Genomic DNA, 22,263 nt, shown 5'->3' on the forward strand with positions numbered 1-22,263 from the left:
ATGTCCGCATTTCTTTGACATGTATATCAATGGAAAACGCAAGTCGAGCACTAAACGAAAAATCAAAACAAAACAAAACAAAGTATCATATCTTATATATTTATGTCTGCTGATGTTTCATTTACGTTGTACACCAGAAAAGGGTACTTGGCTGGCAGAACTCGGACATCTGTAACGAAATATTCGATGTTAAATCACGTTGACCACAGTGAGCCACAGGCCACAGAGCATGGAACTTGTGCTCATGGTACGTTATGGATAGAATCAAGGTTTTAACGTACGAACAACGAAGGTGAAGAAAAGTTTTGCCAAATTTGTTTGGTCTATTATATCAGACTTGGGCACTTAACACCGTTATGATATCTCATCTTATCACTTTAAGTCACTCATCCTTCTCAAGACTGAGAATGAGGATGGTTTGTGTATGCAAATAAAGATGAGGGGTGTTCGCCCATGAAAGAATAAAGAAACGTAAGGCCAGAGCTCTCTCTCTCCCCCCCCCCCCCCCCCCCCCTCTCTCTCTCTCTCTCTCTCTCTCTCTGGCGTTAAACAACAAACAACCAAACATGCCAATTTACCTTCACAAGGCCCTCGTTGGTATGCTGGTTAACAAGCGACTTGGAAACACGATTGTGTGTCAAGTCCCACACCACTGCCCTCACAAGTGCCATTTGAACTGTTCATTGTGCCACAGACTCGACGTCGCTCCCTCTTAATCACGCCCACACCACAGGTTACCGAACAACAACCGTCATCTTGCCATTCATGCCAAGCTCCCCATTCTGAAGATGTTGAAGTGTTTCATCTTATAAGATGTCATCATGAATACATACACTCTTCAAAAAAAAAGAAACGCACAGGTAGTATGTTGTTCATTGACCCTGACTACACAAAACTCCGGTATATAAACTGTACATAAATTGGATACTTGTTATTGGAAAATGTCGGTGGCCTTATATTCGACAAACGCTGCGTCAAAACGCCGCCATTGTCGATTTGCAATTTCTTAACCGGCATTGTTTTCACATTTGTTCAAAAATGTCAAGGAGGTAAACAGTAAAGCAAAAACATGCACGTAGTGGCTATAATAAGGCAGGCATAAGCCAATAATTTGTCATTCAATTGTCAACGTTTTTCACGTTCGAAAATGCCGAGACCCAGCGCTGCCGATCAGAACATCGCCATGGGACGAATCCAAAGAGGGGGATGGCAGTCTTCTGTTCCACGCAACTTCAACGTCCACTAGACCACCATTTGCCGCCTTTGGGCGGTAGTGTCATGGTGTCGGGGGACATATCCTACACCACGAGATCTGACTTGCTTGTGGTTCAGGGAAATTTGACAGCAAATCACTATATGAATCAGAATTCTTCAACCTCACCTTCTTCCAATCATTGACCGCCAGAGAGAGCGCTGTTTCAACAGGACAACACTGCACCGCACACAACTCGTGTTACGGTAGACTACCTGCATAATGCCAACATCAACCCCTTGCCCTGGCCGTCGAGATCTCCAGATCTCAACAAAATCGAACACCTCTGGGTGTACGTCAACGTCAGAACACACTGCAGACACTCCAACAACTGGCCAACGCGTTACAAGCAGAATGGCGCAGTATTCCGCAGGACAGAATTCTTACACTTATCCAGTCAGTGCCGAGGAGATGTAGAGCCGTGATTGCTGCCCGGGGCGGTCACACGATATACTGAGTTCAGCGCAAACTTGTGGCCTTATGTGACATGATAATGAACAGTTGTCAATGCCTTTGTATAACAACAACGTATGATTATCGAGCTCCAAAATTTCATATTTGTATATATGATATCAAATTAAATATATCAACTTCATTAGGTACAATAAATTTCCTAAAAATCTACCTGTGCGTTTCTTGTTTTGAAGAGTGTATTCAAAGACGCATTATTTTATTTCAGAATACTTTTGTTCAACTTCACATGACGCCTTGAAACGAGACACGATGGAAGTTGGAACAGAGCGACAATCATCTACAACAAGCTAACATTTTCACGAAAGAAATTTCAGCTATTTATAATGAGAGGCAATCCTGCCTTTATGTTTTAAGACAACTGAGACGTTTTAATGTGGGATGGTCTATTGTGTCATTGTATTCAGCTCGTTTTAAGCGCCTGTATTCAGTGCAGGTATGGATCCTTGAAGAAAACCAAACTCAAGAAACCCTTTTGTTGTTTATATTACTGGCTTCACTCTTTTGTTTATTTCACAGGCTTCACCGGCCAATGTGTTCTACCCATCTGTGAACATAACAGGCTTCTCCTCTAACCTACACTGAAACGTCGCTCCTAATTGTAATAAAGAAGTTGTTCATCCATATATCTTATCCTTACAAACTCAAGAAACTAATTAATATGGGAAGAAAACTTGATGATATCGGTTCGAATGCATAGATTAGCTGTATAATAACCAGGTTTCTAGCTTAGCTGGTAAAAGTTTGATGATCTTCCTACCTTTTTATATATTCTTGTTATACGCTTTGTCCATCCAGACGTGCTGTACTTGTTCTCAAACTTAAATCCAAAAGATCTAAGACGCCTTTTATTCCTATTAGCATTTCCCTTTTAAATTAGCCTGGAGGAAACTGTTTCCTCTTGTACATCATCAGTTTTACAATTTCATTTTTTTATGACGTGAGCCGTTTAACTTACTTTTATCTGTGACATTCTCTTTATGACATATTATTGTTCCTCTGATGTAAACATCTTATTGTTCTTATTTACACTATATTTGTTGTGTATGTGTATCACTCTGATGTAAACCGAATACCGTCACGGTGCTCCTCAGAACTATCTTATATCAATAGACTATACACCTGGACAATTGGTAGGACTGCCATACTAAAGACTATACACCTGGACAATTGGTAGGACTACCATGCTAAAGACAATATACCTGGACAATTGGTAGGACTACCATGCTAAAGACTATATACCTGGACAATTGGTAGGGCTACCATGCTAAAGACTACACACCTGGACAATTGGTAGGACTGCCATGCTAAAGACTTTATGCCTGGACAGGCGGTGGGCTACCATGCTAAAGACCACACACCTGGACAATTGGTAGGACTGCCATGCTAAAGACTATACACCTGGACAATTGGTAGGGCTACCATACTAAAGACTATACACCTGGACAGTTGGTAGGACTACCATACTAAAGACTACACACCTGGACAATTAGTAGGACTGCCATGCTAAAGACTATACACCTGGACAATTGGTAGGACTGCCATACTAAAGACTATACACCTGGACAATTGGTAGGACTGCCATACTAAAGACTACACACCTGGACAATTGGTAGGGCTACCATGCTAAAGACTATACACCTGGACAATTGGTAGGGCTACCATACTAAAGACTACACACCTGGACAATTGGTAGGACTACCATACTAAAGACTACACACCTGGACAATTGGTAGGGCTACCATACTAAATACTACACACCTGGACAATTGGTAGGACTACCATACTAAAGACTACATACCTGAACAATTGGTAGGGCTACCATGCTAAAGACTATATACCTGGGTGCCGTTGTACAAAGCGATCTTAGCGCTAAGGTGATCGTAACTCCGATACCTTAACATAGACTTATGACAGTCGTAGCGCTAAGGTTGTTTTGTACAATTGCACCCAGGACAGGCGGTAGGGCTACCATACTAAAGACTACACACCTGGACAATTGGTAGGACTACCATACTAAAGACTATACCTGGACAATTGGAAGGGCTACCATGCTAAAGACTTTATACCTGGACAGTTAGTAGGACTACCATGCTAAAGACTTTATACCTGGACAGTAGGTATGGCTTCCATGCTAAAGACTACACACCTGGTCAATTGGTAGGATTACCATGCAAAAGACTACATACCTGGACAGTAGCTATGGCTACCATGCTACAGACTATGTACCTGGACAATTGGTAGGGCTACCATGCTAAAGACTTTATACCTGGACAGGCGGTAGGGCTACCATGCTAAAGACTTTATACCTGGACAGGCGGTAGGGCTACCATGCTAAAGACTACACACCTGGACAATTGGTAGGACTACCATGCAAAAGACTACATACCTGGACAGTAGCTATGGCTACCATGCTACAGACTATGTACCTGGACAGGCGGTAGAGCTACCATGCTAAAGACTATATACCTGGACAATTGGTAGGACTACCATGCTAAAGACTTTATACCTGGACAATTGTTAGGGCTACCATGCTAAAGACTTCATACCTGGACAGGTGGTAGGGCTACCATGCTAAAGACTATATACCTAGACAATTGTTATGTGTCATGGCTACCCTGTAGTAGAGGACATGCCCCGACAAGTGCCATGGCTACCCTGTAGTAGAGGACATGCCCCGACAAGTGCCATGGCTACTCTGTAATAGAGGACATACCCCGACAAATGTCATGGATACCCTGTAATAAACTACATACCTGGACAAATGCCAACATTGCATTCAAGTGACTCTGTTTCAACTTGCCGCACGTCGCAGGTTGGGGCATTACTTGGACATGGCCTTGACCTTTGACGGGAAACACAGCCTTGTCCACATGTAGTGGAGCAAGGACCGAGTGCTGACCAGCGAGACCACTCTAAAATTAGTAGAAACACACAACATGTAATATTCTGGCAATGTTGTAAATAGCCAGGTGATAGCGGTGAACCATTCGAATTTTTAGATGTTCTTAGTGTACCAATACGTACAGATCTGATAATCGAAAATGGTAACTGTGTTTCATAAAAGTTCACTCAAAATATAAATTTATTCTTAAATTAAATACATATTCATGTATGATTGGCAATGCACGGCGCACAATTTCTATGTTTGTGTTGTGTACCTATCAGGTTCTCATATAACGCCTTTGTTTAATCGTAAATAACGTTTACGAAATGCCACAGCGTGGGCATGCTGCAAAAAGAAATGGCACAAAACGAACTGGCCTATTTAATGTTTATCGAAACACATTAGTATATCTTTGGAGACGTTATCTACAGCAAGGCAACACTCATGACTTGCCACCGGCCGGTCGTTCACGTATGACGTCACGTCAAACAGGACAACAATATCGGATGGGGCATCTACGGAATCGATACCAAACTGCCACATTAACAGCTTAACAATTCCTGGGTTGAGACCAATGAGTGGCAGAACCGAATGCAACCGGTTGAGGGAGCACGACATCGGGCCCGACATCCAGCGACACCCAACTGTGCTTCCACGACAACGTGAGGCACGCCTGTCTTGGTGTAGACAGCATTGGAGTTTCAGAAGACAGGAATGTGACAGGAAACTATTCACAGATGATTCCAGGTTTCATTTGGACAGCTCTGATGGCCGTACAAGGTCTACAGGCGTCCAGGAGAACCTTTAGAGGCAGAATAACATTGCTGTACTGCCATGGACGGCTGTTTCTCCAGACCTCTCCCCCATAGGACATGTCTGGGAACGTCTACGATAGGACCAGAACCAGTCGGTAACCCTTGTTAAGTTGGACCAATCTTGGATCGACATTTGGAACAACATCACCAAGGTTGTTTTCAATCACCTGGTGTCTTCACTGCACCGTTGCTGCCTATATAAATTTGAATAATGGTCACATCCGATATTGTTCATTGAGTTGTCACAACACCTCTCTTTTAGGGCGGGGCGCTCTATCTCCTGTTACTAGATATTGGGTTTTGTCAATGAATTGGTAACGGTAAATCATAGATCAGACCAAAGACCAAATATTACGTTGTTAGGGAAGAGAATTTATGGATGTCAACTTCTTTATTATGGCGAAACACAACGTTTTGGGGTATATGCTTACTCCTTTATCAGGTGAATGAATGTTATGAGGCAGAGAGCATATATATATGTACATGTAAGGACAACAAAAGTAATAAGAGGACAAAACGCGCTGATGGATATGGACAACTGGAAGCGATGTTATTATCTATAACTTAACATGTACACCTTTTATATGAAACACAGATACATTTTTCCACTTGAATATATAAAATATAATCCTCCTATTACGCATAGTTAATACCTTAATTGTATTAGTGAGTGTTAAAAGTTTGAGTCACATCGGCAGTATTTCAGCCATGTTAAACATGTTAAACAATTAAAGCACATAGAAAAGGTACTTGGAAGGACAGAGGGAACAAGGCAGTATATCACATCACATTTTTAATCACATCATAATTTTAATGAGGAAACTATTACTTAAAAACACAATATATAAACAGGCCATTGGCCATCAACAACCAAAGTTAGGCCTCCATACACGGGACCGTGGGTACCTCTGCTACACGCACGCTCATATGGCCGAGTAATTATGCACATGTAACTATGGTTACGAGGACAAATATAAAACACAATAAACAGAAGCCTAGTTAATTAGAGTGAGTGAATGAGTTGGGCTTAACGCTGCTTCTACCAGTTTTCCAGTTATATCACGCCCTGTCAGCTTAATGTGATAGGAAAGCCCGAAGTGATGCAGGTATCAGACGTTTACCACTTCGGTGAAACCCACGAGCACGGGTATGGTGCTCACAAACCTAAACACATAATTGGGGCGAACCCGGATTCGAACCCACAATCATAGGTTCTGGCGCGCCAAAGTGAACAGCGGCTCCTGGACGAATTAGATTGGTTGGTTGGTTGGTTTGTTGTTAAACGCCGCACTCAGCAATATTCCAGCTATATGACGGCAGTCTGTAAATAATCGAGTCTGGACCAGACAATCCAGTGATTGATATCATGAGCATCGATCCACGCATTTGGGATCGATGACATGCATCAACCAAGTCAGCGAGTCTGACCACCCGATCCCGTTAGTCGCCTTTTACAAGCATAGTCGCCTTTTACGGCAAGCCTGGGTTGCTGAAGACCTATTCTACCCGGATCTCCACGGGTATCAAGTGAATTAGAAGCACTCAAGGTCACATCGTGGCTTCAAGAACAAAGAATACGGAGAATAGAGACTGTCGATGTGTAGTAATATGCTTTCAATATATGCACGTCTTAGCGAACACAACCTGAGTTTCACTGTAAGATGATATGGAGGGGGGTGACGTATATTGGGAGTGTAATTCGGCAACAGAAATTCTGTAAATTACCAGGCTGGGGATTAGTCCATGGTGTCCAGCTCTTTGGCGGAGTGGTCCATGCAGTCCATGTTTGGGGCGTTGACCACGTGGTCCATGTTGGTGGCCTTGACCACGTGGTCCATGTTGGGGGCGTTGACCATGTGGTCCATGTTGGGGGCGTTGACCATGTGGTCCATGTTGGGGGCGTTGACCACGTGGTCCATGTTGGGGGCGTTGACCATGTGGTCCATGTTGGGGGCGTTGACCATGTGGTCCATGTTGGAGGCGTTGACCATGTGGTCCATGTTGGGGGCGTTGACCATGTGGTCCAAGTATGGGCCGGTGTCGTTGGTGTTGTTGGAGGCGTTGTGGTTGTTGGAGGCGTTGTGGTTGTTGGGGGTGACGTTGTGGTTGTTGGAGACGTTGTGGTTGTTGGGGGTGACGTTGTGATTGTTGGAGGCGTTGTGGTTGTTGGGGGTGTTGTGGTTGTTGGAGGCGTTGTGGTTGTTGGGGGAGTTGTGGTTGTTGGAGGTCTTGTGGTTGTTGGAGGCGTTGTGGTTGTTGGGGGTGTTGTGGTTGTTGGGGGTGTTGTGGTTGATGGGGGTGTTGTGGTTGTAGGGGGCGCTGTGGTTGTTGGAGGCGTTGTGGTTGTTGGAGGCATTGTGGTTGTTGGGGGTGTTGTGGTTGTTGGAGACATTGTGATTGTAGGGGGCGCTGTGGTTGTTGGAGGCGTTGTGGTTGTTGGGGGTGTTGTGGTTGTTGGGGGCATTGTGGTTGTTGGAGGCATTGTGGTTGTTGGGGGTGTTGTGGTTGTTGGAGGCATTGTGGTTGTTGGAGGCGTTGTGGTTGTTGGGGGTGTTGTGGTTGTAGGGGGCGCTGTGGTTGTTGGAGGCATTGTGGTTGTTGGGGGTGTTGTGGTTGTTGGAGGCGCTGTGGTTGTTGGGGGCGCTGTGGTTGTTGGAGGCGTTGTGGTTGTTGGAGGCGCTGTGGTTGTTGGGGGTGTTGTGGTTGTTGGAGGCGTTGTGGTTGTTGGGGGGGATGTGGTTGTTGGAGGCGTTGTGGTTGTTGGGGATGTTGTAGTTGTTGGAGGCGTTGTGGTTGTAGGGGGTGACGTTGTGGTTGGGGCTGTTGTGGTTGTACACCGAGGCGAGGCACAGTTGACTGTTCTTTCTTCAGTACTGTTGAATGGCAAACACGAACGGAGATTTTCCTGATGCTCGGTGTCACACATCCTTGTCCTAGTATCCGTCCTCTGCTCCGTCCCACATGTACCCCCACAACCCCCGAGCACCCACTCCGACCACTCCGTGATTCCTACACACCAAACACACACAATTCACTGAGAGGGACATTCAATTTATTCAACGCCGCTTTGAACAGTATTTCAGCTAGATCACGGCATGTCAGCCTGGTTTGGGGAGAATGTCCGATACAATGCGGCAGGTCAAGGGTACCACGAACGGGTTCAGGGTTGAAATCCAGGATGTTTGTTTGTATGTTGTTTAACGCCGCACTCAGCAATATTACAGTTATATAACGGCGGTCTGTAAATAATAAAGTCTGAACCAGACAATCGAGTAATGACATCACGAGCATCGATCTACGCAATTGGGATAAGATGACATGCATCAACCAATTCAGCGACCCCGTTAGTCGCCTTTTACGGCAAACATGGGTTGCTGAAGACCTATTCTAACCCGAAGCTTTTAAGGCCAAGGATGTCCGAGCAACCATCAATGTTACATAAAGACATGTATCCACGCAATGCGTGTCGCAATGCTGACGAGAAACATATCCTGGAATGTTGCCTTACTTACTTCCGTCGTCGTCAATGACGGTAAACGTGAATGTGTCGTCGGGCCCAGGGTCGCCGGTACTTGTGGTCAGGATCCTAATGTGAAAGGACTCCGTTCCTTCGAAAATCTGACACAAATACCAACGTTGTTATAACATTGCGTATAACTGATCTTCCTTGCAATCTGTTATATTTTGCAAATGGCAATTTAATTATATCCGCTGCACTGCATCAACACTAATTATCGTTTTCGCTGACACATGTCAGTTTCATGTAAATTCTTATAAAATATAGAATATTAAATATAAAATGTTAATACAAGAGAATAACCAGATTTGATTATCCGCCGAAACACATTCCATTTGGCGTAAAGGGCAAAATAGCTGTGAAAAGTATATGAATGGACCACCGAAAATCAGCAATGACAACAGGTGTTTTCGACAAAGGTTTTACCGATATTTTACAAGTGGAGCACTTGCACAAGAGACATAAAATTTAATCTTGTGTATATCTTTTCAAATTACATTTCATGACTACTGCCATTGTGCGCTGTGTTAACGTTGTGCACGCATATATACATCTTCATCATCGTGGAGTAAGCATTACATTCCCTTGTTGGTTACATATAATTTAGCAAATTGTAATTTTTTAACAAGTTCTCGTAAGTATCCCAATGTCAACCTTTACTATCATCCCTTCATGACATGATAATCGGAATATGTTGCCTTGAGTGGCGGGTGATACCGGTAAGACACGACAGGCGTACCCTTTCCAATACCTGATGTCATCACTGATTTTCAAATAATTTTCACCGCCATTTTGCCTCTTACGCCAAATGGAATCTGTTTCGGTGGATAATCGAGACTGGTTATTCCATGACGTTGACGTTTTATATTTAGAACAATTTACAATTTTGACTTCTGTTACTATCACTAGTTAGGAGAAAGTTACTGTGTTTTGCAATTTGATGTCGTCCCACTGAAGAGTAGATTCACCCCACCGTAGAGTAGATAGATAAATTTTATTTTAATTTGAAACCGAGCGCTTTAGTTCGAGGTTTCAAATGTATAAATAAGAGGTATCTACTCTACACTGGGACTTCACCAAATTTAAACACAAGTAGATTTATCTACATTCTTCCATGTCGGCACAACGCTTTGAAAACAATGTTCTCTTTCAACCCGTAACAACACATGGCACAAGAGTCCTTAATCTTAGAACGTTCCAAAACGAGGCCACATGATTTGTTTGTTTGATCGTTTATTGTTTAACGCCGCACTCGACACTATTCCAGCTATATGACGGCAGTCTGTAAATAATCGAGTCTGGACCAGACAATCCAGTGATTGACATCATGAGCATCGATTCACGCATATGGGATACGTTGACATGCATCAACCAATCCTGACCACCCGAACCCGTTAGAAGCCTCTTAACCTCAAGCAACCTTTTACAGCAAGCATGGGTTGCTGATGACCTATTCTACCCAGGATCTTCACAGGTAGTTAAATATTTAACACACAGTTTTCAAAAAGAAGTTGACAAATAACCCTCCAAACTTAATCCAAAGACAGATGTTTTAATTTCTACCAAACTACCGTGCACTGTTTGGACTCACTAAGTCATTTCTGGGGAATCAGAGAGAGAAGTTATTTCTTAGTTTGAAATCGAACATGCCATTTCCATTGTAGGGATGACAGGTAGTAGAAAAAAGGTTTTATATGCTAAACGAATATATTTCTACAACAAACCTTATGAATTCACATTGAACTATTTGTTTTGCATGTGTAAGTCATATTAGTTAGTAAGCAATTACCCCCAGTAAATGATAAAAATAAAAATACCCCACCCCGAACTCGGATGTGGGAGAACTTGACCTGCACCACAGTTACTTACACTTCAAAACTGTCAAAATGGCTGTCAATGTTTACATTTTCCGTGCCTCGGCAGACAGGTTACGAAGCAAGATGACAACCCCGATCTATGATGTGGTTCAACATTAACCTGTAGATTCACTGGGAATGAGCCTGCTGGTACAATGTGATTACCAATGGAACCTGAATATGACTGAACAGCCGTTTTTTAGGCTGCAGACAAGACGCTTTTAAGGCTGCAGACAAGCCGGCTATTTTAATACCAGGAATCTGCATGATTTGACCCGTCAATCTGAAGTTTTCACGGATTCACGCACGCGTGTGAAAGAGAAATAGTGTGACAGTTGTGGCTCAGAAACAGTGGTTCGTGTATAATTGTCTTAATTGTGCTTGTTCTGAAAGGAACCTCATCAAGTTTGATAAGTTGCTATCATCAAGTGTGTTTTGACTTCAGTGATGTAAGTACATTATGTTCGCCTTTTGAAGGGAGCTAGAGAATCTGGGAGTGTTTTCTGATGGACTTTTAAATCCCCTCCTGCCAAATCATTACGGTGGTGGTAGACGGAGATGGCAATGAATATCGATCACAATTTTGTTTGTAAAACAACATGTTGTTTTTCAAACAATTTTTATAAGGTTATATTTTACTTTCATTGTCGGTTGTTTCAATGAGGAAATGGCCTGTTCCGATTCTGGTCGCCATCGAATGTCCCTAACAGTTTCATAACTATTTTATTTGTATGGAAAAGATATGCCTTCGTTAAATCTTGTAATGTCATCGATTGCAGGGTTGCGGCCCAGAACGCCAAAAACATCCGATTTAAAACAACCATATTTCCTCTAATACACGCTAGGCTGTCTATTAATTTCGCGAGAGTTGTTGACTCGGCATGTTTTAGAGACCTGGCTTGTATTTGAGACCCGTTTTACAGTTCATACAGGGGTGATCAATCGGCAGCCTTTTTATGAATCGATATGTCGGCTATCATTGTTTTCAAGCCCAAGTTTTTGCGTGAAAAGGATTAATATATTTGAAAGGGGTGTCCGTAGCAAAAAGGAAACCTCTTCTTAACCAATCAGAATCAAGCATTCATCAATGTCATGGTAGAATTGATAGTGATACACAAACACATGCTTATGATTGTAGTTGGAATTGTACAATGAATTATGCTTTAAGCGGAGAGTTTGTGTGATTAAAGGAAAGGAAAATCCAAATGTAATAAAATTTCGTACATGTGTAGTTCGTAGTGAGACAAATATATTTGTGTATGATGTATAATATTTTGACCTTGATTTTACCTTTGCACTTCGACCATGCTAAACGTTCTAATGTTAAGATCTTAAGTCCATTCAGCCATTTTTTTTCAAAACGTAATCTAATTTGGTGCATGCGTTGTCAATAGCGTGGTTCAACACCTGTCCCATTTTCGCGATCTGATTTTGACATGCAACTAAATTATCGAAAATGCAGTTTTTGCTGTATTTTAAATATATATCTCAATTTCACCTCGGCAATTTGACCTGCTCCTAAATCTCTCACAATGCAGGTCCTCACACTGTAAACATCGTTTAGAAACCACTGGACCAATGAAGCTGAAAGGTCACATGCTGGACCCACCAATGATGACAACGTGTTCAAGATGTAGGAATCCGGATTTAAATATGGCTGCCTAAGATCAGAATTTAGAAAAAAAAATTACAGTCATTCCTCGGCCATTTTTTTCATAAATGTTAATGAAACATGGTAGTTGTTTAGTCTAGTTGTGGGATTCAACACATATTTTCTGTTGTTTATGTTTGAAAAACCTTTATGTATTATATTGTATTGACCATGCTTTCAAATTCTCTCAAATTGCATATTTGGCTGTCAACTCTGAGATTGCCACACTTAGGTAGCAGAAGTTTAGTACGTGCGTTTCTCTTCATCATGACATTATTTCTCAAATAATTAGGTTGAGTGCCAGCTTACCTCCGTATCAAAGCAGAAAATATGGGAATATCAATGTTGACATGCTTGTGACCTTGGTGACGTGGAGCTATTTTAAAGTACGTCCGCTGCTAATATGGTTTTAATTACTTCTCCACTACGATTTGACGATTACTACAGTTACATTACTGCTGTTCACAATGATCTCACCGAGTCGTCACTGATAGGTACGGTGATAGTGATCATTGTGATCGTGGCTCCGAAGACTTCCGTTAAGTTGACGCCTGTTGTCACAGATGTTTCAACGATGTCCATACTCGGAGGCATGGCAGCGTCAATGGTGTAATAAATTGTGGCAGGGTCTGCGAAAGAAATCCCGAATCGCGAGACTGTGACGACTAGAGAGCCGCTACCTTCGCTGATAAAGCTTGAGCCAGTCATCGTATAAAATGTTGATGTTGGGAATACCACTGTAAAGATATAAATGGTATACGTCGTGTTAAAATATGTTTCAGATTCTAAACACGTTCCTAATTTCACATACCTGTGCAAGTATAGAATAATGCTTATGATCCATACATGCAGAGGAGTCACATGAGATTCTAAACATGTACACAATCTAATCAGGATGATGGGAGGTGTGATTCAGTTTTCTAAGGCGTGGGGGGCACGGACGGCCAAATCGTCTAAGGCGTGTGGAGCACGGACGGCCCAGTCGTCTAAGGCGTGGGGAGCACGGATAGCCCAGTCGTTTAAGGCGTAGGGAGCAAGGCACCGCAATTCGCTGTGCAGAGTTGCGTAACTTGGGCACGCCAGAAACCTATGATTGTGGGTTCGAATCCCGGTTCGCCCCGATTCTGTTTCTAGGTTTGCCAGCACCATTCCCGTGCTCATGGGTTTCACCGAAGTGGTAAACGTCTGAGCCTTGCATCACTTCGGGCTTTCATCCCACATTAAGCTGGCACGCTGCGATGTAACGGGAATACTGTTAAAAGTGGCGTTAAACTCATTCACTCACATATGTTTAAGGGGCTGCTATTCTTGGAATGTTTAAAGGGGAAGGGACACCAGACGTTATGCTTTTCTGTCCGACAGAAATTGTTTGTTTGTTGTTTATTCAGCATTCAGCAATATCCCAGCTTTATGACGGCGGTCTGTAAATAATCGAGGCTGAACCTGAAAATCAAGTGATTGATTTTGTAGGCTACCACTTGTGAGGATAAGTCACTTTAGTTCTTTTATGAGAGCTTCATTTAAGTTCTCAACTTTCTTTGGTTTGTCCTGGTTAATCATCCGGGTTTTGGTCAGTGAAAATCAGATAAATGGTCTCATTGTAAATAAAAATGCCAGTTCTACAGACATTGAAGGAGCTGTGAAATCAATTGAGAAAATGTCAGCAATAGTGCTAAACTGGATAGGCTTTTACAGTACTGCACTGGGCATGCTCAAGAGGTTATAGAGTGCTGTGCAATCATGAATCCAGAGATTGGTTACTTTCAAGCCAGAAAGTTACTGTTGGAGAGATTCGGCTAAAGCATGGGTGGAGAAGGTGACAGAAGTCCCCAACTCCAAACCTAATGACAGTGCTGGACTGAGAAGATACGCAGATTCTGTTAGAAGCTGTGTGGTTTCACTTACAGCAATGAGCAGGCTAGGCGAAATCGACAATCAATTGAGAATGAGAAAGATTGTAGAGAAGCTTCCCTTCCTCATTCAAGGCAGATGGAGAAACGAAGCTGTAAATGTTTTAAAGCGCATTGGTCAGTATCCAGGAATTGAGCATCTTGCTGAATTTATAGAAATTGTTGCTGAAGAACTGGATGACCCGGTGTTTGGAATCAATGTAAAGAATTCTACAGAGAAACCACCTCTACAAAGGACAAGCTTCAAGTGTAAGTTGGCTTTCAATTTTATTGCACAAGGGAACATTACTCAGAAAAACAGAAGCCTTCATGAACAGCCACAGAAAGCTTGTAAATGATGTCGTGGCAGTCATCCTCTTTATCAGTGTCCTAATTTCAAGAAGATGACTTTACAGAAGAGACTGGAGTTTACAATAAGACAGCAGTTGTGCTTTAATTGTTTCTCATCAAGACATTTGTCATCTCGATGTATGAGTGACAGTATGTGTGACAATAGCAAATGTAAACAACATAACCGGAAGCATTCCAGTTTGCTCCATGACAGTTCAAAGACATCTTTGAAATCTGTTAAAGAACCGATGCCAGGCAGCCAGGATACGAATCCCACGTTATATTCCTCAAATTGCAGTGAGCATGCAGAGAACAAGATTCAGGCAAGTTCAGTGTATGGAGTCAATGGGGCCGGAGGAACAAGAATAGCTCTCCCCATAGTTCCTGTCTGTGTTAAAGGATGTAGTGAACATGAAGTAATTAAGACTTATGCTTTGTTAGACCCAGGAAGCACAAATACCTTTTGTTCCAAAGACTTGGCAAATACTTTGAAGTTGGATGGCAGTGGTGCTATGCCTCTATCTATGATTCAAAAGGGTTTTTGTCACCACTGATCTTAAGGCAAAGATGAATGTCGACTCTGAAAAGGATGGACACAGCTTTGGAATCAATCAGCCATGAAAGGTGGTCAAACTGACTGTCTAAGCTGCGTCATACTGAAGACGTCACTGTCCCAAGATGTGTGATTCCGGATGACTTGTGAAATGATGTCTGCTGAATTACACCATTTTGTGGTTGCTTCAATAGCAGGATATGGTGCCGTATCGTATGTCAGGATTGTTGATTCATGTGGAAGAATTCATTGCTCCTTTCTGATGGGGAAGTCAAGATTAGCGCCAATCAAAAGTATCACGATACAAAGACTTGAACTCTGTGCGGCTGTGCACAGGGAGTGTAAAACTTGATCAAATGTCATGAAAACTTTCCGAATGGAAACCGAGCAATCTACATTTTGGAAAGACAGCATGATAGTACTACACTACATTAAAAATGCTTTACAAAGATACCAAACTTTTGTCGCCAACAGAGTGACACAAATTCGTGAAGGTTCTTCACCACAAAGTTGGAGAAATGTCCCATCATCACTCAATCCTGTTGATGACGCATCTCGTGGACTTTATGCTAATGAACTACTTGCAAAGGAAAACTGGTTGCAGGGACCGAGCTTCCTCTGGGAGAATAAAGATACTTGGCAAAAAAACACCAACAGTACTTCCTGTGTCAGGAGAGGATTTGGAAGTTAAGAAAGTGAAGGTCAACTGTGCAAGTTCTGATAGCGTTGAACCATCCACTACAGATCGACTCCTTAGCCAATATTCCTCTTAGTACCACCTCAAGAAAATGGTTGCGTGGATGCTGACACTAAATCGCTGCTTGTTAAAACGCGTCCGAGAGGGAAATTCTGAAGAAAGGATTGCCATGGAACCTCTTGTTTCCGAGATGAAACAAGCTAGAACTGCAATTGTTAGGTACACTCAGAAGGTTGCATTTCAGCTTGAAGTGGAATGTCTTCTAAATGACCGTCTATTACAAAATCAAGCCCAATTTACTTACTTGAACCGTTCTTGAATCAAGGTTGAATGCTATGTGTAGGAGGGCGTTTGAATACTGCTCTAATGTCTGAAGAATCCAAACATCAGATGATCCTACCCAAAGGACAAGATATTGTCCATATATTCGTTGTTATCATGAACAATTAGGTCATTCAGGGACTGAGCATGTTCTGTCACATGTAAGACAAAGGTTTCTGGGTTATCAGTGCTCGCAGAACAATCAGGAAAGTACTGAAAGTCAGTGTCAAGTGCAAACAATTACAAGGAACGCTCCTATCAGAAAATGGCAAATCTACCAGAGGACAGAGTCACACCTGGAAAACCACCATTTGCCCACCCGTCAAAAGTGGCTACAATCTACAGTGAATCTCAAGGGGGAGACATAGTGCTACTTGTGAATGAAAATGCTCCAAGATGTGTGTGGCCTTTTGCGAGAATCACAAATGTGTTCCTGGGCAACGATGGTCTAGTTCGATCGGTTGAAGTGAAAACTAATCTAATTAAAATCAGACCTTAGTTCTGTCGCCAAACAAAGTTCTGAGGACATCCAATTAGGGGTCACGTCAGAACGACCTTTCATTTGGTCAATCAAAGCGTCGCTTTCCAGATCATGAAAGTGACATTTGGAATGTGAATTCTGATAATGCAACCTCGAAAACTTCAACACAGGGTATTCCGAACGCTGGTTACGCGTTTAACGACTGAATCCATACAATGTAGACCATCTATAAGCCATTCCAGAATGTTCTTTTTCTCAGATTTCAAATTTGTAATAGAGAATTTGTCAAAATATGTTTCGGAGCGTAGAGGCCAATTTGAAATTAGTGCCGTAAAGCACGAGAAAGCTGCTTTCTGATTGGCTAATGTTGACTTGTCAGTCCTTCTATCGGTCGGTCAAAGTTCGCGCAAGGACGGTCTAATGTGATCCGTAATGGGATGTCCTCAGATCTTTGTTTAGCGGTAGCGAGAAATAAGATGTGATTTTAATGAGATTGCGTGAAAACTAAGGCCAATAAGCAAAGTGTGTCTACTTGAATCAGTTTATGATGCATGAATGTGATGAAACAAAAGACCACGATTTGAGATGGAAATGAAAACATGAGCAGTTGAACATTGAATGTGAAGGAATGATTTTAACTTAACATGGAGTTATAATGTTAAATGTTTCACATTTAAGGGGCCGGGAATGTAGGCTACCACTTGTGAGGATAAGTCATGTTTGAGAGCTTCATTTAAGTTCTCTACTTTCTTTGGTTTGTCCTGGTTAATTATCCGGGTTTTAGTCAGTGCATGGACAAGCAGGTGGATGTAAACAGAATATGAAACGAACTTGTGTAGGGTGTAATGGGCCCATAAAATTTCTTGTACCTGTCAACAATAGGCCCTACAATTAAAGGGGCCACTAAAGGAATTTGAAGGAGAGACATAATACGAAATATCAGTCACAATGTTTCAAGACTGAATCAAGAATGTATGAATCAATGAATGTATGAAGTTTAAAATAAACCATTCAAGACAGTGTACAGAATTGAGTGTCAATGGCCAAAGTGTATCACCTACAGATATCATGAGCATCGATGAAACTATTTCAATAAAGAATACTATGTAATTGATAAACATGCGTGAATGTAAAAATAAAGAAATTGTATCTCCTTGACTTTAATGCCCTACCCCAGTTTCATCAAGATTATTATCTTTGGTTTTTGATCCATGCATCGATCCATGCAATTGAGATCGATGACATGCATCAACCAAGTCAGCGAGCCTGACCACCCGATCCCGTTAGTCGCCTCTTACGACAAGCACAGTCGCCTTTTATGGCAAGCATGGGTTGCTGAAGACCTACGCTACCCCGGATCTTCACGGGTCGTACAACTGGCAGTGTCACAGTTAGTGTTATAAGTGGTTTGAAGCACTGCTTTATATACAGTGCTTATATTATTCCTTGATATTGTGAAAATTTAAAACAAACCACTTTTATCAGTGTCTGCATCGTGCAGTTCCACCTGGTTAAACACCGAGTGAGGGCACAGGCAAACACTCCGGTGCTGCAACGTAAAAGCACATTAAAAACCAAGACTTGTGGTCACGTTGAGATTCGAATTATGGTCGTCAGATTCTGAAATGCTATGCTAATATGCAATCTTATCGGCAAGTTGCGGCGCCCCACAAGACGAGGACACTCGAGTCCCTCTTATAAAGACACTTTATGACAACGATGAGCATTGTATGAACAATTTGCAAACACATGGTTCGTATGTTCCTCATCTGAAATGAAGTCCACAACTCCATTTATATGAGCATCATGCTCTACGAAGAATGCTTATGCTTATGATATATTGTGAAGGAAGTGTATGCCCAGGTTCAACATGTGAGTGCTTGTACATTAATTGAAATAACACAGAACATAAATACAGCGCATATATTTTTAGGAAAGGGTATGGGCACTCGCATTTTTAAAATGCGCATTTATGTCTAGAATCAACAGCTCGCATTATTTTCATGTCGCATTAAATTCTTGTTTTACAGTACTCACGTGACTGGACGAACAGAGCTTGATTCAGCACAAGCAACACTACCACCCGGCTTATCCATGGTTGAAGTACACCTGTCATCGCTGGAACAGGACAGATACCGTGGTTTAATGTGAAATAGCTCAATGTAATTGTCAACAAGATCAAATCTGTTCTCATAACATTCAACTCTACATGATCTAACAAGTTATTCTATGGTAATACTTCCTCTCCTTGTAACTGTGTGTTTTGGCACAGACACATGTAACAGGCGCTTTATAATAAGAATGTCCTACCTTCTCTTCTGCTGCAGTGTCTCTACAATACAAACGTGCAGTACATCTTAATATTCTCATTATCAATCGCAGACTTATCTCTGTATGATAAATGTTCCTATAAATCAATGTAGGCAGGTGTGCACAGATTAGAGGATAATGTATGATTAGATACTGGGATTAGTGACGCACTTGGATCAATATGATAATTCACATATTTTACATGGCTTAAACTTTGTACGCCTACATTCACGTTTCTGTAACGTAAGCAATATCAGGTTATTATGATGATCTAAAGGTTTTTGACGCTTTTGTTTGTGTAAAGGTATCAGTGGGTGTTTCTACTCCAGGAGTAATACAATGAAGCGCGTAGAGTACGTGTATTACTTCTGTGACCCGTGAAGATCCGGGGTAGAGTAGGTCTTCAGCAACCCATGCTTGCCGTAAAAGGCGACTATGCTTGTCGTAAGAGGCCACTAACGGGATCGGGTGGTCAGGTAGTTGCAGCATGTCATCGTAGTTCTAAGCCTTAGTGGGATATCTCAATCGGATTGAAACAAACTTTTGCCACCAACAAGTACAATCATTTAATGAATCACAGACATAAGAACTGCAACTGTAGTGTTATTATTGTCTTTGTACCAGACCATCTTGTGAACCTACCCATTGAAATCACCAGAAATGGACAAAACTGGCTATAGGGCAGCCATCAAGTAACCTGCAACTGAAAGGGCTAACTCCAACACAGATACATGCTGACATGGTCTCCACTTTAGGGACGATGACCCGCGTCCAGGAAGGCCTTCAACAGCAACCATTCCAGAAAATATTACCCGGGTGCATGACATGGTGATGGCTGATCGACGATTGACCAGTCGACCTATTGCCAGTGCTGTGGGCATCTTTCATGAGAGGGTTGAGCACATTATCACCAATGAGTTGGGGATGACAAAAGTTCCTGTAAGATTGGTGCCATAGCTCTTGACAGCGGATCAGAAACGTGTCAGAGTCCTGACAATTTATGCCGTTTTGAAGCAGATACCGATGATTTTTAGCCCGATTTGTAACCACGGATGAGACTTGGATTCATCACTTTCAACCAGAAACGAAAATTCAGTCTAAACAATGGAAGCATCCGGAATCATCAGCCCCCAGTCGGTTCCTTCTGCTGGAAAGGTGATGGCTTCAGTCTTTTTGGATTCCAAGGGTATTCTGCTGATTGACTATCTTGAAAAATTCAAGACTATCAATAGAAGATATTATGCTGTCCAACTGAGACAGATGCGTGAAGCTATCAAAGCTAAGCGACGGGGAATGCTCACTAAAGGAGTCCTGTTCCACAATGCTCCTGTTCACAAATCGGTGGTTGCCATGTCAGCGATTTGTGATTGTGGCTTCGAACTCATTGACCATCCCGCTTATTCACCCGATTTGGCCCCGTCAGACTTCCACCTGTTTCCCAAAATGAAAAAGGAACCAGCCGGTCGCCATTTTCCTAGTAATGATGACGTCTTTTTTACGGTGGCTGAAGAAAATTTCTTCTTGACCGGCATCCAGGCCTTGCAGCATCGCTGGCAAAAGTGTTTAAACCTGGAAGGAGACTATGTGGGGAAATATATGAAAACCATCGACTTGGTACAGGTCTTTCACAGTTAGGCTTAGTACTTTTCAGCCAGCCCGCGTATATCCATTTCCAATATCCTGTTATAATTAGTGATATATGTTAAGAAGCGTGTTCTGAAAAGACATCCTGAGTCCCCTACCAAACATAACAAAAAAGTGGAAACTACAAAGTGTCACCATTTTCGCCCTGAGACACTGGTAGCTATTTGCCCCTCAACGTGATAATTTAATTTTGGTTATTAATCTATCATGTTTACGTACAGTTAATTATTGATCTGCGCCCCGAATTACCAAATCTATAGACACATGCACTTGCCTGAATGTGATCGTGTGTGTCACAACACTCTTGACTACATTCTCTACCAGGATATTTATAACATATTAAGCAGTGTACATTTCACCATTGCAATGAATCTGATCATTTATGAAAACTAAATGTTGCACTAAGTTTCAGTGATTTATGATTGTGTTCCTCTCGTGATCATTGGCATTGCCCCTGTGAATGGCTGGCTTCTTTCTTAGTATTTTAGTAGTTTCTTGCAGTTAACTTTTTTCCAGTGTTTGATGTTCGTATGGAGAACTTTGTTTTGTTGCCAGCTGATATCGTAGTTTGGATGGTCATACTCCCGTTATTGTCGTACGTTAATTCAACCTTTTGTGAGTGAGTGAGTCCCCCTCGGGGTTTCTAAAAGATATACCCCAATACCTTCCTCCAGATTTTAGCAATTGTAGTTACATTAGTAAAATAATTCAAACATGTGCTTAAAATAACCTCAAAATAACCTTAGAAAATTTCAATTCACGTTAGTTTTAAAATAGTATATTCATTTTCCGAGGTTCGGGGATTTCGTATGGAAACAAGATATTTGTTTCAACCTCAGCTGCAAAACCAGATATAATTGTACTTAAAACTATGAGCCTTAATATTTAAAAAAATAAAATATTGCAACAATGGTACACTATTACTTTTTTCAACAAACTTAAGCATAATTATTTTTTTCATGAATTTTCTGGGACAAATATTTTTGTCGATAAAATCTTTTGATAAATATCTGTGTCATCTCCAGCTAAATGAAGTATCTACACTCGTGTGAAATCAGCAGCATTCCACGTCCAACATTACCGAGACAAAATTATATTTTATAGGCTTTCTTGGGGGAAACCTTAGCGATTGCACGGAACATAAACACTCAAGTTCAATAAGAAGAGCCACATAATCCCCGACATTTTAAACAAATGAACTTAGGGGACACGAGTGGTACAGTTGTCTAAGGCGCCGCGATTCGCTTTGCAGAATCAAATCCCTTGGGCACTCCAGAAACCTATGATTGTGTGTTCGAATCCCAGTTCGCCCCGTTTATGTTTCTAGGTTTGTAAGCAACATACCCGTGCTCATGTTTCACCGAAGTGGTAAACGTCTAAGACCTACATCACTTCGGGCTTTCCATCAACATAAAGCTGACAAGCCGCGATATAACTGGAATACTGTTAAAAGCGGCGTTAAACCCATCTCATTCACTCCATGGTCTCTGTGTTTAAATCGGAAAGCAAAGTAAACTCCACTTCTAAATTTTCACAAAAATAAGTTGCAAGTGATTCCATGTCATTTG

General features: G+C 41.9%; 1 protein-coding gene across 1 annotated transcript; it reads right to left on the bottom strand.

Moving 5' to 3' along the window:
* Positions 1-606: 606 nt before the first annotated feature.
* Positions 607-13,043, bottom strand: LOC139444567 (mucin-2-like). Its single transcript, XM_071225456.1, has 5 exons — positions 12,927-13,043; positions 8,938-9,043; positions 7,151-8,434; positions 4,480-4,638; positions 607-782 (listed from the first exon to the last, which is right to left on the bottom strand). The coding sequence occupies exons 1-5, from the start codon at positions 13,041-13,043 to the stop codon at positions 607-609; spliced, it is 1,842 nt and encodes a 613-aa protein (XP_071081557.1).
* Positions 13,044-22,263: the final 9,220 nt, after the last annotated feature.

The sequence above is a fragment of the Haliotis cracherodii genome, unplaced genomic scaffold, assembly GCF_022045235.1.
Source record: "Haliotis cracherodii isolate W230 unplaced genomic scaffold, xgHalCrac1.p SCAF_10, whole genome shotgun sequence".
Classification (NCBI taxonomy): Eukaryota; Metazoa; Mollusca; class Gastropoda; order Lepetellida; family Haliotidae; genus Haliotis; species Haliotis cracherodii.